This window comes from Centruroides sculpturatus, unplaced genomic scaffold (assembly GCF_000671375.1).
Source record: "Centruroides sculpturatus isolate CEXI.00-Female unplaced genomic scaffold, Cexi_2.0 scaffold1626, whole genome shotgun sequence".
Taxonomy (NCBI): Eukaryota; Metazoa; Arthropoda; class Arachnida; order Scorpiones; family Buthidae; genus Centruroides; species Centruroides sculpturatus.
This window is the reverse complement of record NW_019386005.1, coordinates 66400-93967: the sequence shown is the minus strand read 5'-3', so window position 1 is coordinate 93967 and position 27568 is coordinate 66400. Positions and strand designations below refer to the sequence as shown.

Below are 27568 nucleotides of genomic sequence, written 5' to 3'. Positions count from 1 at the left end.
TAATATTTTAAACCGTTTGATTTTTGTATTAAAGTTTTTTTAATTGATTGATGATTGATTCAATCAACTAATTTGTTGATTGTTTGATTGTATTAACTTGATTCTTTAGATATTGAAAATTAAATAAATAACATTATGTTAATTTAAGCGTACAGAAACGTTGCTGTTGTTCCAGCAAAGATCTTATTTTAACTTTACCGAGTGCCTAGTAGGTAATTTGAGAAATGGAATAATTTTAGCAGCTTTAACGGATCACCCTAGTTAATCTGCAGATTAGCTAGGTAATGTACACATTAACGGATTTCGAGCTTTAGCGGTAACATACAGTAGAATATTTATATATATATGTGTATATAATAATGAATCACAGTTAAATTGCAATAGACTAAAGCACACACCAAAATAAATCAAAAGGAATAAACTGTCTTTTTGGTGTTAAGAGGTGGTTTTACTCATCTTATTAATGGTTTATAAATTTTTCAACAATATTTTGCTAAAATGATTTGAACTTTCTTCAGATTACACTTGTTAAGAATACAATAATACAATATGACAAGTATGAACATCTTAAGTTGGCTTCACATTTGGTATTTATCAAATGCTGACATGCATGCTAAATGAAAACATTTGGCCAGATATACTGAGTAGTGTGGCTGATTTAGTTGGGATTAATATTTGGTATTTGCCTGTTCCCACTCCTTGTTGGTGTATTGTTTCAAATCAAAAAAGACAAATAGGCACTTATTTGACAACTGGCAAATACCAAATGTGTGGAGGTGGCTTTATTCTTTTCAAATGTGTATTTTATGTTGTTGCATTTTAATAAATTTTAAGATATAACAGAAAAAAGTATTAATTAATTTTTATTGGAACATACATACATAAAACAAAGCATTTAATTATAAATGTTTTATTAAATGCTTTGTTCTATTGTGTTTAATTTTACATATAATGTTGTGCAGTACATAATTTTACATGAATATAAAATATCTTGAAATTTTTTTTTCATAAGGATTAAGCAAAGTAATACTGAATTAAATATGAAAAAATTGTTTTGTGAATTCAAGAACTGAAATATAAGATAGAATTCTTGAATTTATAAGCTATTACATTGAAAATTTGTGCATAATATGAACATATGATCACAATTAATTATGAATAGTGATTGTTTTTCTATATAGTTTTGTTTTCTCCAGTTGTCATTTATTTTTCTCATTTTTTCTTTTTACTTGATTCTCATTTATCCATCTACTACATGACAGGTCAATTTAATTTCATTATTTTTTTTCTCAATTGGTGCTTGTTGATTTAGTTTATTCAAAGTTTTTAATTTTCAGAATGTAAAATATATAGTGTTATTACAAATTAATCATCAGATTTCAAGCAGTTGTATTTCCAATAATAATTCTGATTTAACACTAAGTGATACATTAAAAGAACTAGAAACTGTTCAAGTTCGTGTTATAGGACTGCATGTGTTCCTTTGATAACATGACACATGTTCAAGCGGTAGTACAGTTTGTCCTATTGTAGCATGTTTCCCTGGTTAGTCATTATTGCAATGATAATGCAATCCCAGAGCTCTGCCAAAGATATGGATAACGGCAACACACAAACTGTCCTTTACATACCCCGACAGAAAAAAATCACAAGATGTGAGGTTCAGAATCTGGGAGTCATCTGTACAGTGCTAAGTCAGTTACTGCAGCACCCAATCCGGTGGTGTGGAAGTTTTGCATTTGGGTATTAAAGCACCTCAGTATGCTAATGAGATAGAGCACCATCCTGCTGAAAGATGGTCATTGGAAATGCCTTCTGCTGCTTAGCCACAATTTTGATAATGGACATCGTGCTGACACCTGGTGTGTTGCAAGAAAATCTTTGCACATGTTTCAAATTTGGAGGGTTTTTCTTTTGTTTTGTCTGGTGTGGACAACCCAGCTCAATACTTTGAAGTTATGGGACTGTAAAACTCAGTGATTCATTTGTAATAACCTCATATTCTAATCCTTTGCATTATATCAAATGTCATGTCTTCTTTTCATGTTTGAAAATTGTTTTTAATTAGTTTTGGTTTTTATGGTACATCACAGTTCTTTGCTTTACACATTTTGTTTAATTTATAATTTAACTTTTTAAATTAAAAAATTTTAAGATTTTTATTTATTTTTTTCTAGTTTTGTGGATGAGTATGATCCAACAATTGGTAAGTTACATATATTATGTTACTTTGAGTAATGGAAATGTTAACTATGTAGTAAAAAATTCAAAAATATATAGTTTTTGAAATTTACTTTCAATTTATACAAAAGTTAGTTGCTATAAAAATCACACTTGGAAGCAATAGAATTATTTTAAATAGCAATTGTTAATTATACCTTAACAGAAAATAGTGAAAAAGATTAAAACATTTTCAAAATCATAATCTTTATAATTTTTTAAATTTAGTGAATTATAAATAATAGCTATTAACTAAAAACTTGATGAACTAAATTGAAGTAAATTAAGTATATAATGTCTTATTATAACAAAACAGAAAGTAAAGAAGTGTGTATGTGTGTATTCAGGAATTTCCTAGCAATATGACATGTATTCAGTACAGTGGCCTTCTGTACTGTGATGTATGCATTTCTGTTCAATTGTAATGTGCCCAGGCTTTTGTGTAATGTGTGTGGTATGATACCAGTGGAGGAGAGAACAATAAGCACCTTATCCATCCTGCATAGATGCCTTATTTCCTGAGCGAGGTCTGTGTACTTGTTGATTTTCTCAGTGCATTTGTTTTGTATATTGTGAGTGTTTGGAATGGATATGTTTATAACTTATGTGATTTTATTGTGTTTGTCGATGAGTGTGATGTCTGGTCTGTTATGGTAAATTGTTTTATCTGTGATTATCTCTCTGTCATAGTGCATTTTGTGCGTGTTGTTTTCCAATACAGTAATACCCCAAACTTACAAGGTCTGTTCAAAAAGTATCGGACCTTATATTTTTCCGCGTAAACCAATGATGCGCGAGAGGCCGCCTTTGGTGGAGTTGTGGAGGAGACAGTCATGCACATCTCTGAATTTTTTCCCGCCTGCAGGAAGCGTCAGTCGTTGGCAATCGGCCTATGAGTGAGGTCATGTAGAGCGCTCTCGTCGGATTCCACTAAGCTGAAAAATGACTGAACAACGCGAGCAGCGGTATTACATCAAATTTTGCCAAAAACCTTGGCGATACCCGAGTGTAAATCATTCGCAAGATTCAGCAGGCTTTCGGGGACGATCCTCGAGGCCAAAAAAAAGCGCGGCAGGTCTGCAGCAATATCAAAGGTCATGTTGACAGTTTTTTCGACTCTCGTGGGGTGGTGTGTCGTGAGTACGCACCACAAGGCCAAACCATCGCAAAGGAGTACTACCAGGAGGTCCTTCGTCGTCTTTCCGATACAGTGCGACGCAAACGACCGGATCTGTGGTCGATCAAAACTTGGCAGCTCCATCGTGATAACGCATCCGCCCATTCTGCGCATCTGATTCAGGCTTTCGTCGCCAAACACAACACTCCTGTGGTTCGTCACGCTCCGTAATCTCCCCACATGGCTCCGTGTGACTTTTGGCTATTTCCCAAGCTGAAAATGCTGCTAAATGGAACACGAATTTAGTCGAGAGAAGACATCGTGCGAAATGCGATGGACCGGCTGATGGCCATTCCAGAAAATGCGTTCCAGCAGTGCTTTCAGCAATGGCAGGAATGCTGGGAGAAGTGTATATATTACCAAGGAGACTACTTTGAAGGGGATTAGGGTTTTGTACCTCAAATTCAATAAATTTATTTTTGCCGACCAAAGGTCCGATACTTTTTGAACAGACCTTGTACGTGATAGGTGGGACTGAGCGATAATCGCATAAGTCAAATTTGCGTAAGTCGGGGTATAATTTCACATATAAATACATACAAATGTATTTATATGCGAAATTATTCAACAACTTACAATATCCAATAAAAAATTATACAAATAATTTTTAATTGGAGCCGGAGATTAAAGAAAACAATAATTTAGAAAAAAAATGTTTAATAAAATCTTAGATAATGCATATGTATAATAAATTATATTATTATTATTTCTCACATTTATTTGATTATCACACCATAATTTTAACATTGTTTCCATCTCAGGGATAATACCATAATGTTTATGAATGATGCTTGAATTTAAAGATTGAGCATTTTTTACAGCTTAGAGAATTTTTTCTTTATCTTTTATAATTGTTCTGACTGTCGATTCCGGTAGATCAAACTTCTTTGCCAATTCACAAATTTTCGTTTTTGTATTGAAGTCTTTAATAATGTTAACTTTACATTCCAAAGATAAAGTTTTTCTTTTCTTGTTTGATGCAGAAGAATCAAAATCCAGTTCTACTTTGTTTAGATGACATAGTAGAATCTCCAGTCTCCGTAGATATAACAAACACAGAAATAAATAATACAAAATAAATTGTAGCTATGTGTCGATTCCGCGTGACACGTCCAAACATGTAAGCCGAACAATAGTGTGGGGGGAGTGAGTAATCAAGAGTTGCGTGGCGCTCAAACAAATGAGGAATCGATGAGATTTGAAAATCGTGTAAGTCGAGGTATTACTGTACTGTCTGTGGAATTTATTTGTAGTATGGTTCATGGATGTCTAATAATTTGTGTTTGTTTGCAAGCTCTTGGTCTTTGCTATTTGATTATGTCTATGTAAATAATCTGTCTGTGCCAGGAGATTGCAACCAGAAGTGATGTGTTGTATAGTTTCTGGCATGACGTGATATTTTCTGCATGTGTCATTTGTGAGTACAGTATAGCATCGTTTATCCGAAAGGATTCCAGTCAGCAAATTTTAACTTTCGCTAGTGCTGTGGTGCTGCAATCTTTGGCTATATCTTGAGCTACTCCAATATTTTTTTTTGTTGGTGTGTTTTAGCTGGCAGCACTGGCACTTTTGTGTGGTGTTTTTCTGATGACTCTGTATGGTGCTGAATCGAACGTTTTTGATACTAGATCAACTTCTAAAGTATATTTTTTTTTGGTTTTTATATTTTGTTTGTAAAAAATAAAGAAATAATTTTTAACGATACAATAGCCACGATTATTATTTTAAAAAGTTTACATTAGGCTTAACATCGACGAAAATTCAACGCGAAGCGACACGCGACAGAGAAAAATTTCAACATGGGATAGGTTAATATATTTTTTCGTACATAATCGGTTATCCGAAAAATAAGTTAACTGAACGACCTCAGTCCCCAATTGATTCGGATAAACGACACTCTACTGTATTGTATTTTTGAGTGTGTGTTTTCTGTAGTTTTTAGTATTTATGACCTGATCTTGTATGGCAATCATAAATCCTTCTGTCTCCCCAAAGAGGCATCTCTGAGCTAACTGGCTATTTGATGCAGTTTTGTCAACAAAATCCTGGCCAGGTCATAGGGATGCCTGCCATGGAGTGCCTTTTGAACCCACGATTGCTTAATGGTGTCTATGCTTTTTTGTATATTGTGTTGTGTCCATATGTTGTGAATGTAAATTTAATGGTGCATTATTTGAGTCTGCTACAGTTACTGCTTTATGTAACTGTGATGTTTCTTGTTTTTGTAGAAAAACTCTTGCAGTGTCTGTATTTGTTCGTAGTAAAGGTTAACTATGTTGATCAGGCCGCATCCTCCATCTTTACATGAAAGGGTTAATCTTTCTATGGCGGATTTAGGATGATCTTATTTATGCTTAGTAAGTGTTGTTCTTGTTTTCCTTTGGAGTTGCTGAAGATTTGTATGAGTCTAATGTATAACTCCAAAAGAATGAGTGAGTACTGGGACAACGTGTGTTTATTGCTTTAACTGTGTTTTGCATTTAACTGTGTTCTGAGAATAGTGTTTAACCTACTGTGATATTCTTTAATTAATCTTTGCTTTATTTGTGTATGTTCTGTTAGTTTGGCCTGTTGGAATCCTAGATATTTGTAAAATTCACCCTCTTCCATGGATTCAATAATGTCTTCATTTCCAAGTGCAAAATCTTCACATAGAAACAGGAGTCCTGAAGAAAGAAGTATTTTGCATTTGTCTAGGCAAAACTCCATTTGCATGTCCTTGGTGTAGGAATGTGTGACTTGTAGGAGTTGATGAACTTGTTTTTGTGTGGATGCATAGTTTTATGTCGTCCTTGTACATGAGATGCAACAACATAAACTGTGTTGTTTTTTCATGTCTGATATTGTAGCCATATTGCATGTTGTTTAAAATGTTGGATAATGGGTTTAGGACTAAGCAGAACCAGAGAGGAGTCAAAGAATTTCCTTGAAAAATTCTTTGCCTAATGAATATTTGGTTTGTTTGTATGGAAGTGTTACTAACCCTGAGATGCAGTGTTGTTCTCCAGTGCTGCATAGTGTTTTCGAAGAATGCAATGAACGATGGATGTATTTTGTACATGTGTAGAATATGTAGCAGCCAACTGTGTGGAACACTGTCGAATGCTTTTCTGTAGTCTATATATGCCATGTGTATGTTTCTGTGTTGTTTGTGTGCTTGTCGTAGAATGACTGAATCTATCTATGAGTAACTGTTCTATGAGTCTATGAATCTATGAGTAACTGTTCTTTGCATCCCCTGTGATTTCTACGGCAACCTTTTTGTTGTTCTGTAAGAATGTCGTGTTCTTCAACATGTTTGTATATTTTGTTTGTGATACAGGATGTCAATAATTTGTAGAGTGTTGGAAGACATGTAATTGGTCTGTATTGTGTGGGGTCTGTGGTTTTGTTGTTTTTAGGTTTCATGTAGGTGATGCCCTGAGTAAGAAATTTTGGCATGTCTTGTGGATTGATGATGATGTGTGTTAGATGTTTAGCTAGTTCCTGGTGCAGTGATGTAAACTTTTTGTACCAGAAATTGTGAATGTTGTCTACACCAGGTGTCTTCCAGTTGTGTGTTCTGTTAACAGCGTAGCGAATGTCGTGTACGTTTATTTCAGCACAGGGCATAGTTGGTATGTTGTGCAAGTTTCTGTTCTCCTCCTCGATCCAGCCTGCATCAGCATTGTGTGTAACAGCATTGGACCAAAGAGAAGACCAATAAGTTGTGAGTTCTTCTTCTGTTGGTGTGCCACTGTGCTGTGTATCAGTGTTTGTTTTGGTACTGATTTGTCTGTAGAAAAGTTTTTCATTGTTTGTGAATAATTTATTTTGTTGTTTTCGTAGTGTACATGTTTTGTATCGTTTGAGTCTACGTGCTTTGGCTGCGAGTTTTTGTTTTAGTGTATCGATGTATTCTGTAATGTGTGTGTTGTGATGTTCATGTTTTGTGTGTGTTTTGATTTTCTTGAAAATGTTTTTGAGTTGTTTCTTTAATTTGGGTGTTATGTTGTTTTTAGTGTATTGTGTCAGCCTGCCTAATTGCTGTCTAATGTCATTTATTTATGTTTCTATTCTTCTCTGCCAGGCAGGCTTGTGATAGAATTGTGTTTTGTGTGTGTTTGTCTGCGATTGTATTTTCAGTCCATGATGTGTTATTACTGTGACTGCCCCATCATAAACTAATGTATGAATGTCTGAGAGTGTAGAAATTGAATAAATGTAGTTTGGTAGTAAGTGAGTGTTTACATAAATTAGTGTTTTTCCTACTACCTTTGACGTGTTGATTTTTGATATTCGTGGTCTTTGTGTGGGATTTGTGCCTGTATATTTAGTGAGTGTTTCCTGAAATATAAGTAAGAGCGTATTAACTAATTCTATGTCTACATTATCAGTGATGGATGAGGAAGTGCCTGTAGTATCATTAGTTGTAGTTGTTGTATGTGTGCTATTATCAATGGTTGTTGCTGGATTATGCTGACAGGTTAACATGATCTTCATTAATGTTAAATGTTTGTCAGTTGATATATTTGATCAGCAACCTGTTGTTTGATAAGTTCAAGTGTTGTTTGTGGAATAAGGTAGTTGTGTATAATTGTTCTTTTTTGATCAACAACCCTTTGTTCAGTGACAATGAGGTGAGGATATTGTTGTGTGAATCTATGCTGCGCACATTACATGCTCATCACTGCCCTCAAAATCTTTACAAACTATTTTAATCCTATCTTAGCAACAGGAATGCAGGTGTTTATATAACATGAAATAGCATAGTCATATCTCGAGGCTGTCCTCAGGGATCCAGGTCTGGCCCTGGTCTCTGGAACATTGCCTATAACTCTATTCTGGACTTAAATGACACCCTACCTCCTGGCTGCTGCATACAGGGCTATGCGGACGACACAATTATCCTAGCTTCACACAGGAACAGTGAGAACTTACAGGGCATATGCAATGACTTTCTCAATAACATTCACCAAAGGAGTATTAAGCATAGGCAACCCATTAACACAGACAAATGCGAAACCATGATAGTTGGTAGGAATGCGCCACTTGTCAGGAAGCTTACCCTTCAAATAGGTGCTCACAGAATAAATCAAACAATGGAAATGAAATATTTAGGCATTATTCTTGATGAGCGACTTAATTTTACACCCCACATAAAATACATCACGGACAAAGCTAAAAACACGGCCAAGCCCTCATTAGTAATGTTAGGAACACATGGAACCTTGGCCCTAATGCTACTAAGCTTATTTACAGGGGTGCAATTCAGCCAGCACTCCTTTATGCCGTTCAGGTCTGGGGCCACGTGGCTGCCAAAGTCCATAATTGTAAAAAACTGTTATCTGTTCAAAGGTTTGCAGCTCTCTGCATTTGTAAGGCTTAAAGGACTGCACCCACTAGTGCCCTTTTGGTAATGTCAGGATTGACCCCCTATCAGCTTAGAAATTAAATGCATTATTTGGCAGGAAAATCTTGTCACTTTACCCTGACGAGATTATAGCGACTCAGATGTCGACAAAATGATTAGAGTAGGTAAGATTTCCCCACGCTGTTTGACCTTGATCAATGATATCAAAAAATTCAACATTGATAAAAATACCCTCCTGACTTAGTTACCACCCCTCCCATCAGCTTGCCCCTGACGTTTATTTTGAAGATCCAGATGATCATTCCATGTTTAGGACACTGACAGTTCCAAGATGGGTGACGATGTGGATGCCACTTTTGTAATTTACTCCAACATAGGCCGCGAGCTTCACAACACATGCTTTTGTCTAGGTTCATACTGCTCATTAGCACAGATGTAAACTTTAGCTATTTATATGAGCTTAATTCACATTAAACAGTTGCATTGGTGTTCACTACACTCAGGTTTTCTTTCAGACCCTTTGTGGGACTACAGCCTTACAGCCTAAAAACTGCACATTAACATCAAACATATTGGGTTGTTTGGAAATTAATTTTGTTTTTTTTTTTCGTTAAAAAAACACAATATTTTTATAATAAATAAATATTTTTTTGATTTATATATCAAACATTTTCGTCAAATACCTGTTGTCATCGTTTTTGGTAGTAGCATGATTTCACATTCATAAACGTTTTGATTGTTGCTTACAAAAAACTGATCCAAGTGATTTTTGACATTGTCATTTCAAGTAAATGTCTTACAGTTAAAAAAAAAATGTGTATAGATTGAAACAAGTAATAATCTGAGTTTTCTCAATCTGGCAAATATGGTTGGTGTGATAGCACATCCGAGTTATAACAGTTTATGACAAATTACCAAACTTGTGTTAAATTTGACATTATTGTGGTAAAACACTACACCTGTTTTGTTGATCAATTCAGGCTGCCTTTTCTGTTTGATGATATTACTCAGTTTGTTCACTCGATGGCAGTACACTTCCGAATCAATTGTTAAATTGTCTGGAAAAAGCTCCAAAAATAATTTCCTTAAAATCCCACTAAAGAGAGCATCTCTCTTTAAGAACATGTGGAACCGATATATCAAGCTTTGAAACGAAACCAATTTGTTTCAACTAATCATAAGCAGTTCAATTTGACAAATTTAATCTCTTAGTGATTTCATGTATCGTTATTCGGCAGTTTGCTTCAATCAGTACCTTTATTTTGTTTTCATTGGCTTCAACTGGCCATTCAGAACGTGGTTCATCTTCAATTTTGTTCTGGCAATATTGAAATTGCCAGAACAAAATTTTGTAAACCAGTTTTGGCACTGTCGTTCTGTCAATACATCTCCATACACATCACAATTTTTTCTCGCTTGAACAGCATTTTTACCTTTTCAGCAATAAAAGAGCAAAATATGCCGAAATGCTGCTTTTGATCTTCCATATTTGATGGGACACAAAAAATAAACAATTACACAAAATCAACCAAAATTTTTTACAAATAAGGTTTAAAATGCTAGCTGTCAAAATATATAATGATAATACAGTTTAGAATGAAAATGGTGGGGAAAATACGACTAATCCGTCTAGTGGTAAAAAAAATGAAATTACTTTCCAAACAACCCAATAGATGGTACTGTAGCCATATGTATGCTGTTCATTGGGATCCTACCTTTCTCTACTGTCTATCTCCTCTTCCTCCTCCTTTCCCCCTTTCCCTTACCCTCTTTTCTGCTGGCTAAACACCTTGTGTACAGCTGATGTCTTTTTTGTATGTATGTGTGAATCTGTGGTGTAGTTTTTATCTGTACACTGTTTTAGAGTTTTGTGATGGTGTAGTAAGTATGGATGATAAACTTGTTCATTTCTATTGTCCATTTCATCCGTTGGCATGATTTTCCAGCCTTTGGGTCTGTAGATGTATTGCCACAGAAACACCAAGGCTAGGTTGATTCCTCACATCTATTGAGGGCATTGCAGTAGTCATGCTTAGGCCGGTGCTGCTTTTACCACCGGTAACCAAGGGAGGCTGTGGCCTATTTTTTTAACGTGAGCCTCTGCCTAACCCATGAACACAGAACTTGTTAATCCAGGTGACGTCTGAGCCAGTTTTACTCTTTGATCTGGTTACTACCATGATAAATATCTCTACAGAATGTGGTTGTGGTTACTTAGCTTCTTTTCTCCCCATACACCTTACTGGCATGAGTGTCCCTACCAGGAGCTTGTGCTCCAGCCTGCATTGTCCTACGAATCAGTAAAAATACATGGTCTCCCACCACAACCAGGTGTGACCATGGGAAAGTTGTTATTATTACTGTTAGTATTGAGATGTGAAAATACATTTTGCAGAATAAATTTTATGTAAAGTTTTGTAAATTAAGTTAAACATATGAATAAATGTAAATTTTATTTCATATCTGAATTTGTTATTTTATATAGAGGATTCCTATAGAAAACAAGTTGTTATAGATGGAGAGACTTGTTTACTTGATATATTGGATACTGCTGGACAAGAGGAATATAGGTAAGAATTTATAATTAATTGCAGTTGAAAGATTGAATATTAAAATAATTATAATTAACTTAGTGCAATGAGAGATCAGTATATGAGAACTGGAGAAGGCTTTCTTTTAGTATTTGCAGTGAATAACACCAAGTCTTTTGAAGATATCAGTTTATATAGAGAACAGGTGAATTTATATATTATTTTTACTAATACTTATGCAGTTTTTTACAGTTCTAAATAACTGATTTTATTACATGAATCTTCGTTATATATTTAATGACACACAAACAAGTATTTAAATTATTTTGGGTTTTTCGGAAAGTAATTTAGTCTTCATTCCATGGAAAAAAACACAATACTTTCATAATAAATAAATAATTTGTTGAATTATATATCGACCATTTTGGTCAAGTACATGTTGTCATCATTTCTGGTAGTAGCATGATTTCACATTCATAAAAGTTTTGATCATTACTTACAAAAAACTGATCCAAGTGATTTTTGACATTGTCATTTCAAGTAAATGTCTTACAGTTAAAAAAAATGTGTATAGATCGGAACAAGTATTAATCTGAGTGTTCTCAATCTGGCAAATATGGTTGGTGTGATAGCAGGTCCCATGTAAGTTATAACAGTTTCTGATGAGTTACCAAACTTGTGTGAAATTTGACATTATCGTGGTAAAACACTACACCTGTTTTGTTGATCAATTCTGGCCACTTTTTCTGTTTGATGATATTACTCAATTTGTTTACTCGATGGCAGTACACTTCCGAATCAATTGTTAAATTGTCTGGAAAAAGCTCCAAAAATAATTTCCTTAAAATCCCACCAAAGAGAGCATCTCTCTTTAAGAACATGTGGAACCCATATATCAAGCTTTGAAACGAAACCAATTTGTTTCAACTAATCATAAACAGTTCAATTTGACAAATTTAATCTCTTAGTGATTTCAGGTATCGTTATTCGGCAGTTTGCTTCAATCAGTACCTTTATTTTGTTTTCATTGGCTTCAACTGGCCATTCAGAACGTGGTTCATCTTCAATATTGAAATTGCCAGAATAAAATTTTGTAAACCAGTTCTGTCAATACATCTCCATACACGCTCCATACTCCATACTTGAACAGTATTCTAACCTTTTAGGTAATAAAAAAGCAAAATATGCTGAAAATTCTGCTTTCGATCTTCCATATTTGATGGGACACAAAAAATAAACAATTGCACAAAATCAAACAAAATTTTTTACAAATAAGGTTTAAAATGCTAGCTGTCAAAATATATAATGATAATACAGTTTAGAACGAAAATGGTGGGGAAAATACAACTAATCCGTCTAGTGGTAAAAAAAAACAAAATTACTTTCCGAACAATCCAATAAAATTTATTTTTCAAATAAATGTATGTTGTCCTTATTATATTTTGAAAAATTTTTACATGAAAAGAAACGTTTTATAGAAATTCAATCATTATACAAAGGCTATCTGAAAAGTAACTTCCATTTGTTTATTGAAATAACATCAATACAGTTAAAAATAAAATTGATTATACAGTTGAAAACTATAACCTTTTGATTGTTTTACAACATAATCTTCAGCTAAATTGAGGAACTTGTCATAGAAATTAACAAGTTTTTTGTTTCATCTTTATGTGATTCTCTTACCTTTAATTGAAGCCATATCCTAACACTGCATTGCAACTCTTGTCATTGTCAAAGCGTTGCAATGCAAACTATTTTTTCATTGTGTGAAAAGTTTGTAAATGCTAGGCTGTGTTGAGAGAGATTAAGCAATTCCCAATTGAATTATTGTAGCAGAATTTGGACAAGCAGGGCAGTATGCCAGAAGTTATTGTTATGTAGATAAACCATCCCAGGGCTCAAATGCCACGACATTTGTTCTGAATGGTCTTCCTCAACTTCTTTAATGTGTCAAATAAACTTCTGAATTGTTGTCTTGTTTCATAAATTCCAATAACAGCACTCCTCTTGTCCCAAAAGATGTACCACAACTTTCCTGGCAGACAAAATTTGCCAATGCTTCTTTAGTTTTTGGTGAGTGAGTATCACCATTGTTTTTTTTTTTTTCCTTCTTTTCTGCATTTATGTTCAAGACACAAATCTCATCACCCTTAATGATTGATCCAGAAAAGCATCACCATAACATTCAAGGAAAGTCAATGCTGACTCTAAACATTGTTACTTGTGCTCTTCTAAAAGCAGTTTAAACACCCACCTGGTACCAAAGTTCTGGTAGCTTAATGTTTCAGTGATTGCTTCATGAAGAACTGTAAGATTCATGGAAACACACCAGAAATCTCTGAAATTATGAATCAGTGTGTTCTCTTGAATCTTTTCATCAATCTTCTCAACCAGTTCATCTGTTATCACAATCACTGAACTCTTTTTCTCTTCATTGTGGACATTGGTCTGATTTCATTTTAACATATGGCATCATTATCTCACGCCATTCTCACTCATCTCCATAAACTTTGCAAAGTTGATGATGGATGCTCTGCAGCTTTGGGCTAAGAGAAATTTTATAACTTACATCACAATTGGCAGGATTGTCAATTGCAGCACACATTTTGAATGGCCATTGTTGAGCAAGTAACAATGATATGAATTTCATTCTACCGGTGTTAGATGCCTACAGAATTATTCTAAATTCCATGCAAAAGTGATACCATTATGTCTTCTACTCAAATTGCTACTTGAAAATAGAAGTTACTTTGTAGATTTATAGATAGTCTTTGTATCTTAACAACATTTTTTTCATTTATTGTAGCATATTAGTTAAGAGATTAAAGATGAGAACTTTGTTTAGATTATTAAAATTTTAAAATGTACAGTGGACCCAAATTATCGGAGTCAAATGGGACTGGGTCTGATTCAGATGACTAAAATCCGGATAATCCAGAAAAATCGTTAACAACATAAATAATACAGTTTCTATAGTCCTTTCCCAACATAACAACCACTTTCTTTTCTTTAGACATCATTTCGCAGTGTTTATTTCACAAATGTTTGAAGATGAATGAAATGCAGTGAAACAATAGCGGCTTTAGTGTGTTCAGTGAATAACTAGAGAGGTTACAAACAATAAACTTATTAGAGAGGTTGAGGCGCACGTATTTAGCCCAAAACGTGTACGGGTAATGGGTGAGTGCCGCCATCTGGCAGTTCTGGACTGTCGATAATGGCGTTTGTTACGTGTAGCTTGGTGAATACACGATCGGCTTAAATGTCTTCATTTTTTGTGTTTGGGGTTAAAATTATGATTTATTTTGCTTTCGCCATTTTTTCAACTTATTTCCCGTGAGTCAATGCGCGATGTTCACTGAGTCACATGATGTTATGAACATGTGCCTCAACGATTTTTACTTGGACTTGAAACGTGTAACGTGTACTTCTGCTACCCGTACACATTTAACATTTGAACTTGTGCCTCAACCTCTCTATTAACATGTTGACTGCCATGAGAAGCACAGCATTTGTATTCAACAGGAAAGTAGCAATTTTTAAAATTGAAAATCTTAATATTCTGTTGAACCTTTTAAGTAAATTCAAAGAACACTCCCTCAGAATGCATATCAATGATTTAAGTAAATTCAAAGAACACTCCCTCAGAATGCATATCAATGAACATCATGTGCTGATTCATAGGAAACAAACTCAGGCAAGAATGTAATTAGGATATTGATTTTTTTTGCATTTATAGGTTTTCCATATGTCTATCTTTGATATGGAGATTGTTTTATTATTGGATAAACAGGGTTCCACTGTAACTTTTTAGCTATAGATATAAAGAATTCCAATCACAGTCAAACCTGTCTATAACAGAACCCCAAGGACCAACCAACTCTTCCATAGTAGAAAGGTTTCTGCTATATACAAGTTACTTACTAAAGGTATCCTTCAATTAATGTGATTAATGAATTTGCTGATGTTACAGCATATATCAAAATCGCATTAATTAAATATAGTGGTACCTCAGTACTCGATCAAACAATCACCATCCACTAGAACAAATTTTCAGTTAATAACAAATATTTTTATTTTAACTTTAATTTTTTTATTCATCCATAAAAAAGTTTTCTAAAATAAAAATGAGTAACCAATATAAAAATAAAATAAAACCTTAGAGCTGCTTACCTTTTTCAGACAAAATTATATTCAATTTCAGTTTGTTTTTTTTTTTCATTTATGATAAAATAACAAACTCTGTGCGCAACATGACCATCAGCATGTTTTGCAACTATTTCAAGTGGATATAATGTTTCAACAATACATATCTGTGACACACTAAGATTTGTTATAAATTCACAGGTTATTTGCTAATCTTTAACAATTTCTTTTTGACAGCTTTTGGGGGCCCATACGTTTTATATCTTTTACAGTAGAGCATTGATTATCCAACTCAATTGGGGACTGGGGTTGGTCGGATAACTGAAAAAAATGAAAAAATATATTATTAGTATAGTATATTAGTATATCCCATGTAATTAGTATATTAGTATATCGCTATTAACCTACTTTGCGTTGAATTTTTATCGATGTTTAACAAAAAATTATTTAAATAATAATCGTCGCTATTGTATCATTAAAAATTAGAAAGTTAAGCCTCATTTAAATACTGGCCCCCTTTCATGGTCGAGTCAGTGTTGCCAGCTAAAACACGTAAAAATAATATTAAAGTAGCCAAGACATAACCAAATATTGTAGTGCCACATCATTAGTGGACATTTGAATTTGCGGGCTAGAACGGTCGGTTAACCGATGTGACAGTTGATCAGGGGTTGGATAATCGATGCTCTACTGTAGTTCAAAATTTCCTGAACAAAACTTTCAAAACCACAGCTGACACATTGAGTTTAGAAACATCTTCTCCATACAAAGTAAGAGTATTTTTTACTGTTTGTATAGTGTGATATCCTTTAAGAAAAGTTTAAAATAAGCTTCAAAACAAAGAATACAATCTCACATCCAGAATAATATGTTAAATTTCACAATTTATAATTAAATCACACATTTATGTTAAGTAAAAACCTCTGTTAATAAAAATACACAGTTTTCTGTTCAAACCCTGACAAAATTACTGTAATGCAGTTGTATTTTGCTATTCTGTATTGAGTGTGTATTTTTTGACATTTTTATGGTTGCTAGGCTTGTAAACTTCTTGTTAGGTTTGTGTTAAATTGGATAAAGATACCAATTTTCCTTTTCATTTGTGTTGGACAGGTTCTGCTATATACATGTTAATTTACATTACTTTTTGAAAAAATTTCAAGGGACTTAAGAAATTTTCTGTTAATGACAGGTTTTTGCTATATGCAGGTTCTGTTATAGACAGGTTTGACTGTATAATTTCTTTTCAGTTATTACAAGGTAAATGTAATTGAAAAGAAATTATAATTGGATTCTAAATGTATCTAAATTTATGATTGATGTGAAATGATATTAACTTTGACAAGTAGAAAATTATTCAACATGAAGGAAATGTCAAATACAGGATGTTGAAAAAGTGTTGTTCTTGGAAGTGGATGATAGAACTCATTGGGTTAAGCAAAAAGTGTAGAATAATATATTTGCAAATTTGCAATAGTTATCAAATATTTCAGGTTAAAGTTACAACAAAAATGACTTACTTTAAAATCCCAGTGTTGCCAGTTTAGAGGGGGAAATAACCTCAATGACAAGCTTTTTGTGATTGCTTTTCAATCTGTCTTTCCAGAGAATCTTTGCAGAAGTTGAAAATTAATTACTTTGAAAAACGTTTTTACTAATTACTACATACAGTTTAAAATTGTTGAATTTTATTCAATAAATTACAATCAATACTGCCAAGATCATATGTGACCATTTTACACCAACACCACTCACTGGCTCCAATTTTCAGTTGTAGGTCAATAATTGGTAGATCTGTATAATGGCAGTCCATCCTATAGTAGCCTCATTTGGCAAAACTTCAGGCTTGAATATTTTGGTAACTATTGCAAATTTGCAATTATGTTACTCTATAATTTCTATCACCTATTTCCAGGAAGAATACTTTTTTGCAACACTCTGTACAATACGTGGAGTACATTTAAAATATTAATTTCTCACAACTTAGGTAAACTTATTAAAATCAATTTAATTTATTTTATTAAATCAATCTTTACAAATGAAAAAAATTATATTACTTTAATTTTTAGTTGCCAAATCATATAATTTGTGCACAATAACAAATTTCAATAAACATTTACAAAAAAAAATCTACAAAAAGTAATAAATCATTTTCATACAAAAAAATTAAATAATTATACCTTTTCTCCTATATCAAAAATAAAGAAAATAATTATTTAAAAACTTTGATTAATGATAATCATCAAATTTGTCTCCTATCAAAATTGGATAAATAATAGATTGAGAGCACATTCCAAAATAGTTTTCAATCAATCTCAAATTTTGGTTTATCATTTGAACTATAAATAACTCAGCAGTCAGTGTGTGTCAATAATTTTAAGGTGACTACTTGCCATATCTAGTGAGTACATATATGTAAAGATTAAAAAATAAACAATAAAAGAGAGTTAACACACACACACACACACACACTAAAAATAATTAAATTCCAAAATGAAGATACAGGTAATCCCCGTATAACACGGCACTTCTATAGCACAGATTCGCTCTAACACGGTTCGAGAATTGGTACCATCCCCGTATAACACTGTACTTTTATAGCACGGATTTACTCTGACACGGTTCGAGAATTGGGTAAAACCCTCGTACAACATGAAATGTAATAAATTTTTACATACTTAAGTAATAATAGTTCACAAAAATTATTATTTTCATAAACTATTAGTACTTAAGTATGTAAATTTTCTCTTCTCACCTTCTGTCGATACACATGGTCCTTCTCGAAACTTGTTTCAATGTTGCCAGATCGCGACGCTTCTGCTTCTGATGTTGCTGAATGTTTTCCCCTTATTCCATACTTGCTTTATTCTTCATAAGTGCTTAGCACCATATAAGGAAATTTATAAAGACCTTTTAACTAGAAGCAAGCAATCTAAAATTACATACTTTTTGCAAAAGGTAAAGCATGGATCTGAAGATAATGCAGAAAAATGCTCAGAGGATAAGGATAACTTCCCAAAAAGAAAAGGCTCTCGATTAATTAATAGTGTTTTTAGTGATGACAAAGAAAACATTGTTTAATTTATATTAATATGTATCACTTAAAAAATTTTAATGAAGATATTTATCTTAATTATGAAAATATACTAGCATGTTTTTTAATTTTTGGAACCTAACCCTCCTTTTCTTATTAGTTCTTTGTTTTGTATAACACGGCAATTTTTTGGAACATAACTACCGTGTTATATGGGGGTTACCTGTATTTGGAATAATTTTCTAAATGAAGATACTTTTTGTTTTCAGATTAAGAGAGTTAAAGATGCTGACGACATTGCAATGGTTTGTAAGTAAAAATTCTTTATAAATTCATATATATTTCATTGGCTTGTTGTTAGCTTGTCTACAAATTTAACATTAAGAAAAGTCATTAAAATTAAATTTATATACACTAGAGCATCGATTACCTGAATCGATTGGGGTTGTTCGGAAAATCAATTTTTCGGATAACCGATTATGTATGAAAAAATATGTTAATCTATCCTGTGTTGAAATTTGTTCAAATCCTGGCACATCCTTAAGTACCCTCTCATGATTGCGCCAGTGCTAAAACACGCACACCAACAAAAATAATATTGGAGTAGCCAAAGATTGCAGCACCACAGCACTAGCAAAAATTTAAATTTGCCAACTGAAAAGCTTTCGGTTAATTGATGTTTTGATTGATCAACATTTGGGTAATCGATGCTTTACTGTATTGTTAAACTTGTAATAAATGCAAAACTGTTCAAAATTATTCTCCAAATACAAAGGTAGAAAATTGAATTATACTTTGTACAATGAAATTGTTGGATTTTTTGCAATTTGTTAAAGTTCCTGTAAATTCAAATTATGATATTTTTTAAGAAAAACAATGTAAATATTGTTTTAAAAGAATTCTCATTCTATAGTCTATTTAACTGTTCATGCATAGTGTAAATAAAATCATTTCATATCTTTCCAACCCCTCTTATGATTGGCCGTGCTGTTTGCAGTAGTCTGCCGTATGCAAAAAACATGACGTTGTCACATCAAATTACTACAGACTATATCAAATAATTCTACATGTTTTTCATAATATGCAGTGTTAATATATATCAAAGTATTGAATTCACATGTATTATTATTATATTTAAGTACTGTGTTTGGAAAAATTGCTAAAATCCTTCTAAATTAGAAGTGAACTTTGATGGGTCTCCACTCCAAAGGAACTATTGAGGTATTTATAATTAAACTGTATACAACATTAGGCTATGACAAAATCTATTTCTTGCATTTTGTAGAAAACAAAATGCAATGACATGATGGCTAACCACATGCCAGTTTTGGTCACTGATGTTACAGCCAGCATTAATGATATTTTGATTCATTCCTCTGCTTACTTCAGCAGAAACTATTTATGGGCTTGTTTCTTCTATCAAATTTAAATACTGCTTATATTTGTGAGAGAAAGTGATTATCCCAAATAAAGAACTAATTTATTATGGTACGAAATATGTTAGCAGTTTGTAGTCCTGTAACCAATGAGTGATGGCTTCGATATGTGAATTTGTGTACAGATGGAATGAAAGTATGGGCAAATACAGTATGAGTGATTAATAAATCCAATTCATTTGTCAAATGTTGATATGTAATTTAGAAAGATTTGCAAAAATACAAAATTTAAACTCAATATATCTAAGAAATTAACTTCCTAAAAATTTTTAATTTGATGGGGGAAAAAAACTTGAGTAAATTATTGAAATATTGATTTATAATGTGTTTAGTTCATAAACATGTCATTAGTTCATATGATTTGTTAAGATTGCAGTGTTTTAATGGTTTTCCTTTGAAACATACAAAATTAGTTATATTTAATATGTTTCAGAAGAATCAATGTTTATAACATAATTTAATTCTTTTAAATGCCAGATTATTAAGAAATTTCAAAAAAAATTTTTTTAATTGGGAATATAAAGTAACTGAACACAAACAAATCAAATTAGAGAGGTTGTGGCTGAAGTTTCATCTCTAAAACATGAACATCGAATGTTGAGCGCCACCATCCTGTAAGCCTAGAAGTTTGCTGTTCCAAACGCTATCATCAAACTTCTAGGCTTACAGGATGGCTGTGCTCAACATTGGACGTTCACTTTTTAGAGATGAAAACTTCAGCTGCAACCTCCCTCTTATAAATACAGTAGAGCGTCGGTTATCCGAAGGAATTCCAGTCGACAAATTTAAATTTTTGCCAGTGCTGTGGCGCTGTAATCTTTGGCTATGTCTTCGGCTACTCAAATATTTTACGTTTTTGATACTAAATTAACTTCTGAAGTATAATTTTTTATTGTTTTTATATTTTTCAATATATTTATTTTGTTTGTACAAAATAAAAAAATAATTTTTAACGATACAATAGTTTTCGTTAGGCTTAACATTGACGAAAATTCAACGCAAAGCGACACGCAACGGAGAAAAATTTCAACACGGGATAAATTAATATATTTTTTCGTACATAATTGGTTATCCGAAAAATAAGTTATCCGAACAACCCCAGTCCCCAATTGATTCGGATAAACGACGCTCTACTGTACTGTATATATAATGTATGCATAACGGTTTCTATATTGTCTACTGGACTTGTTTATTAATAGGACTTATAAATTATACTGGAGTAGTTTCTGATTAGCAGAGAGGAAATCAGTTAAAAGTGAAAACAAAATATTGTTACTTTCACCTGTACACTGTTTTGACTTTTGATTAAGATTTCCTCTGTTTGCTAATGAGAAACTACACCAGTATAATAAGTCCGAATAATAAATGAGCAATTATTTATTGTGACGTCTTCACAATGCTGACTGCAATTTTTAATCATATGAGGTATTTTTAATTTATTTAATTTAAAATACATGTTCACCACCTCAAATTAGGGTCTTACCACTGTACATCATACTTTTCCTGTTAGCAATAGTCATGCTGGTCATATATTAAACTGTTTTTGGGGGGAAAAGTTTTGAATTGAAATATCTTCCGGTTTGCATCAGAAGTTCATATATAGTTAATCTGATCTCCTACTCCTAAGGTTTTCATATCTGATCTCGTCTTCATCTATCTAACTCTGTTCTCAAGAGTAAGGAAAGATGGGTGGATGACAATGGAAATTTATAGGTCTACAATTTTTTCAAATTGCAAACCAACAAGGTCCAAGTAGACAATATAGGAACAAAAAAGTAAAACAGTAAGTACATAGAGATAAAAAGAATTGTGTAACAGTGTTCATTCATTCACATAGTGGTAGGTAATAAATGTGATCTGCCGGCAAGAACTGTCAACACCAGACAGGCAGCGGAACTGGCCAAGAATTACGGCATACCATTTATTGAGACCTCTGCAAAAACAAGAATGGGAGTTGACGATGCGTTTTACACCCTAGTAAGGGAAATACGCAAAGAAGTAAGCTATTGGAGTGCTTTACAGTCGTCTTAATTATAATTAAAAAATAAACATTTGTTTTATTTTACAGAGAGAACGAAAGTTGAAAGCTAATCATAAAAGTAAAAAACGTCGATGTAGATGCTGTATATTATAGGCATTAAGGTAATATTTTTGATACATTAAAAAATTATTGTTGTATTTAATAAATATTAATTTTTATATTAAAAATGATGATAAATTTTGGCAAATAGGGAATAATCCTTAAACTATGCGTAGTTTAAAGCATTATTTCATATCTCAGATTGTAGCATTTTAAATTCCTCTTAAGCCTCAATTCTACTTGTAAGTTTTTGGCAGTTGGCGGCAAGCTATGGTGGCAAAGCTTCTAAGACCCATTTTCTATTTAAAGTGCTGGCATTTTTGACTATTCAAAAGAGCCTATAGAATGCAAAGTACTTAGTATCTGGGATGGTATAACCATGTTACACCTATTGTGCATAGCACATAACTACTAAGATGACCTTTATGGGTATGGTGCATAAGGTCTAGTAGATAGTGGTGTTGCGCTGAAGTCGGTGAGACTTGCTGGTACGCTCATGCAGGTAAAGCAAGGGATGGTGGTGGGACCACTGGGACGGGATATTCAAAACAGCCTAATAAACTCTGATAAATTGGCAAATTAATTACATCGTAACACTTCAAACACGGGATAGATTCTACTGTATTATTCTGACATGGGATACATAATGTCACATTATTAGTCATCGAAAGTGGCAAGTCTTAGATGTGGTGGCAAATATTCTGCTTGCCAGAAACTTGTAAATTGAATTGAGCATCTAGAGAGACTAATGTTTATATTTATCCATTTTGAATAGAAAGTATTTAGAGGAAGTGTGTATGGCAGAGTCTTCAATAACACACAGAATTAAAATTTTCATTAGACAAAGCGTTTAAAAAATGAACACACATAGGATTGATGAACAGTTATGAAGGATTGATAGGAACAGTTGAGCACAAATTAGTTATTTAATTTAATAGAGACACAATTTTGTATCATATCGGGTGTCAAGAATTATTATTTTTATAAAATTATCCTATAAAAACAGACATTAGTGAAGACACAAATTTTTTAAGTTTATGGTTTCTGAAGTATTTATTTTAAATTTTTTTTTATTCTAGACTAAAATGTCTTCAAATCACCTTTTTTACATAATTTGGGTGTTTTATACATACATGTATTTTGAAATATGTCAATATATAAATAATATACATGTGTTATTATATAAATCAAATATTACAGTATGATTAGGACAGACCCTACTGACTAGGGTTAGTTTTCTTACTGATCCGCAGTACGATAGCATTAAACTTTGTCCTCTTGCATGGTGAGCATATGTACAAGGACAGTTTGAGTTATTAATTAACAAATCTAAAGGAATATGCAGTTGTCTGTCTCCTATAATTTTATCACTTTTTAAATTATTCGCAACTTTGCTGAAATTCTTTATTTGATTGATAATATATTTTGGCACTTTGCCTTCGTCGGTAGTCTACCCCTTTATAATATTAGTGTAGAAGTATAAAGTTTGGATGTAGGAGGTAATCTCCAAAACTACTCATTCGATTTCGAAAATTCTTTCACCAATATTTAGAATGGACCTTCAGGGTGCACATAGCCTGTATATTATGCCATTAACATTCATATAAATTAAAAGATATCATCTAGGTAAGCGTTATATTTTTGGTGTCAGCGGGTAGCGAGGGCCAAGACAATAGATAGGTAACCACGTGGCGCAGTTGCATGGTCGGCGAGATATGCAGTGCACATGTCTGAACTTGTGATATATAAAATTACACGTCCTGACTGATTCATCATTGCCCAGAGCAAACCACGGAACCTAAAGAGGTGAAATTTGGTACACAGTTAGGTACTTCATGAAAATGCACTCTAAGAAGGGATTTTTCAAAATTCCCCCGCGGAGGGAGAGGATTAAGGCTTAACCTGAAGAATGTCTTCTACTGTACTATTTTAGATGCGACTTTTTGTTTTTATAGTAACAACTAATGTTGAGAATCTTAGTGAAGTATGTAGGGAAGGTTATTTCTATCAAATTGCAAATTCCGCACGGGTGAAGCCACGGGTAACAGCTAGTATTAAGTAAAGACGCATCTCAATAAGTTTTAGTTGATACATAAATATCAATTGAACACATTCACATTTACCAAATGAAGATTTGAACATTTTTTAAAAACTGATATTGGTAATTATCATACATATTTAAACATTTAGCATTACAAGAACCTGCAGAAAACTGCCACAAGACATCAAAATCCATTAATTCCCATAACCAACTGACAATAAGTTTAGTTTTTATGTATCCACATACGAACTCTGTTAGATGTATGCAAGAATTATCTGTACAACGTCTATATGGCAGTCTATTTTTTAGTCCAGCCGTAGTTAGACAGTCACTGTAAGACAGTTAGGTTTGTCTGTCGCAACTAAATTTGTAGATTATGCTAACTTCTGGATTAAACTAATTTCATTTAAAATCTACTTCTGGACTTGTTAGTGCATTGTATTAAGTTCGTTTCGAATATCTTCAAGTAATTTTTAATATACGGAAATACTACGTCTTTATTCTCAATATTACCCAAAAGTTTTTCCTGCCAATGTATTACCGAGGTTGAGGCCGAAGTTTTAAATTAAAAACGCGAAAACGTGTACGTCGGACGTTCAGCGCCGCTTTCCTGTAAGCCTAGAAGTTTGACAGTGGTGTTAGTTGAATCATACTCGACATTCCAAACACCATTGTCAAACTTCTAGGCTTACAGGAAAGCGGCGCTGAACGTCCGACGTACACGTTTTCGCGTTTAAACTTCGGCCTCAACCTCGCTAATAAATACTGTACAGTACATACTGTCTTATTTTCGGGGAAACACGGTACGTGTAACCACTCAAAAACGTCTTTCTTTTATATTAAAATAACTTCAAATTCTTTTTGTGCAGCAGTAAGAACTATCGTTATAGCGAGGTAATTTAAAGTGTTATTTCATTTTTCAATTTAATGTGTGAGCGAAGGGTATCTACCGTTTTCAAAATCTTGGGTGCTTCTGTTAACGTTTTGTTCAATGTTACTAAGTGGTCGTCGACGTATCTGTACGGGATGACGATGCCATTTAGCTTAGAAATCTATACAAGAGAATATTTTACTTATACGACTCCGAAACAGAAGATGGCAACTGGATATTCCTTTCGAACGGTTTAATCGTAAGCCTGAAGATGTCCTATATTAAGTAGGTTGAAAACGTTAGAGAAATACCTGAAATTTTGCCGAGCATAAATTATTTTATGTTGATATAATTATTCCTTTCGATTTGTTCATTAATAGAAAAATTTGAGCAACTTAACACGTTCGAGCGTTTGATCAGTGGTGACCATAAGACTTATGGCATAAAATCTTCACAATGAAATTCATTTTGAAGCATGAAGATTGTGTACGATTGTTTGAAAAATTTGCTTTTAGTATGCCCCAGTCACCCGGCCGAATCCACAATCGGCTTGCTAAAAGCTGCTCTCTCGGTGCCCATTTTGTTAAGTTATGGCAATGCGATCTGCCTATGGTGGATGCCTTCCAGGGGGTCTTTTTAAGGGTAACAGGCCCCTATTCACGCTTTACAGACATGGAGAAAACCCGGAAAACTCCATATGGCCAGCCCTTCCCCGCGAGGCGCGAACTCCCAGTGTTCAGGGAACAGAACCGTTTGGCCACTGATGGGCCCTCGGTGTCCATAAAGTGGATATTATTTCCTCAATCGATCGACGGGCGAAATTAAAATAATCTGCGTGTCTGCATTCGTCGCATAAATCCAAGTTTTTATTGTAAATTCGATTAGTGGCGCGACCAAAATTGCAATAAAAGCTTGCGAGGTATTGAGCTTTTTACCGCGACTCGAATAACCCTCCGTTCTCGTAAGAGAAGACCAGATTACAAAGTTCACAACTCTAAATAATTTTGCCTTCAAATTTTTTTTACTACCCTCTAAAAATTGTTTCCAAATTTGTATTCGTTTATAAAAGCCGCTGCAAAATTGCGTCTTAGTCTGTGGTGTGAAACTGGATTTTTTACGGGGAGGGAAATGGATAAATGTACGAAAGAATATTTTTGTTTTTAGCTACAAGGCACGTTCGACGGAAAACAGAAAAAGTGCCGTTAAAAGTAGTAATTTGACCCAGGAAACTTCCGAGTCGGGCAGCGTTAACTGCGACTGGCAACACTGTCGATGAAAGAGGTGCCATTTTATCCGTTCTTCGCACTGACAATGTTGCCAGTCCGTTTCAAAATTACTATACTGCGGCTCCTCCTCCGGACTTCTAGTGGCACTTTTCCGGTTTTCTAGCGAAAGCGCCCGATAAAATTTATAAAATATTAATTATTTTTTTTTCCTCCGCAGAAACAATCGTTTACAATTTTCTACACCGAAATATTCGAGTCTTCGAAAAAATGAAGTGTTTGCATTTTTACAGAGCGTGTTCTTTATACATATATTTTTTTTAGTAAACCGATTTATTTTACCGTAAATCCCACGTATCGTGATTGCAGTCGTCGTCGTTTTATTTTACTACGTCGTAAATTCTTTCTTATAAATTCTTAAATTTTACTGTATCGACCTGCTTATTTTTATTATATACGAACGTAAGCGTGCGCTTCGGCCCTCTTTAAACGCTAGCTTAAAAAAAGACGCCAAATTTTCCCGGCAGACTCGGAACGTGGCGACGATTTTTCTCGCGCGGTACCGTCGCAATTATCGCGGCGTTTGGGTTTAGTCGCAGAGTTCCGGCACTAGCGGTAAAATTGCCACGTTTTCCGCCCGCCATTTCCATTCGAAGAGACACTTTCATATTTCGACTAGGAAAATGTCGTTTCCAGATTAGTATTCTTTCGGTTTTTCGCATGGGAATTAGATTAATGATGATTGCCGTATTGTGTAAATTTGATCCCACTCGTATTTATCAACAATCGAGTTGATGTCGAGGTACAGTACAATAGCAGTAATTTCGAAGAAAATTTGAATGTTTCGGCGTTTGGTCGTGCGGCGAGTTCTAGCCGACGCGTCTAAAATCGAGGCATTGTCGAAGGCACGCAAAATGGCGGCATAAAATTTGCTAATTATTTCTCTTAAAATTAAATTATATATATCTTTTTTGAATTAACGGAATTAACATCTGTACCTTTTTTTCTTGCCCACGTGCGTTGCAATTTCGAACATAAAGTTTATGTACGATAAATATTTGTCGCATCGCACGTTTCTAACGTACTTGTAAGTCGTCGTCACGCAATATGAAGGGTGATTAAACGCTACAATCGTTTTCGAGATTATTTAAATTCCCTTCTCGGTCGAAGTCTCTGGATTTTTCACTTTTGACTTCGTGTTTTATTCCCTTCTGTGGCATGCGTTTACAATTAAATGTAGAGAATTTGCGAAGATTCTTCTCGTCTCTCTCCGAATTTTAGCTTTACTTTTTCGCGACTTCTCTGTCAATTTTAAAAATTGATAAGCACATTTCTTCCGCAACTAAGGCACGCGGGTGCTCGAAGCGTCCGAAACTGTCTGCAAACGTTACTCGAAATTTGTACGGAATCTAGAGCAAGAAACCGATTCCGGAATCTCATTTTCCAGAAAAAACGC

General features: G+C 33.7%; 1 protein-coding gene across 1 annotated transcript; it reads left to right on the top strand.

The window, feature by feature from the left end:
- Positions 1-2156: 2156 nt before the first annotated feature.
- LOC111613070 (GTPase KRas-like) lies at positions 2157-27423 on the top strand. The gene is made up of 7 exons (XM_023354373.1): positions 2157-2206; positions 11236-11320; positions 11384-11486; positions 18731-18770; positions 21735-21895; positions 21966-22039; positions 26333-27423. The coding sequence occupies exons 3-6, from the start codon at positions 11388-11390 to the stop codon at positions 22029-22031; spliced, it is 366 nt and encodes a 121-aa protein (XP_023210141.1). The 5' UTR covers positions 2157-2206; positions 11236-11320; positions 11384-11387; the 3' UTR covers positions 22032-22039; positions 26333-27423.
- Positions 27424-27568: the final 145 nt, after the last annotated feature.

What these genes read in the sequence shown, in the direction of transcription:
- LOC111613070 (XM_023354373.1), top strand. Translation starts at nt 11,388, where the DNA reads ATGAGAGATCAGTATATGAGAACTGGAGAAGGCTTTCTTTTAGTATTT. An exon ending in TCAGTTTATATAGAGAACAG is followed by an intron (nt 11,487 to 18,730) that starts GTGAATTTATAT and finishes TTTTGTTTTCAG; the next exon opens with ATTAAGAGAGTTAAAGATGC. An exon ending in TGACGACATTGCAATGGTTT is followed by an intron (nt 18,771 to 21,734) that starts GTAAGTAAAAAT and finishes TCATTCACATAG; the next exon opens with TGGTAGGTAATAAATGTGAT.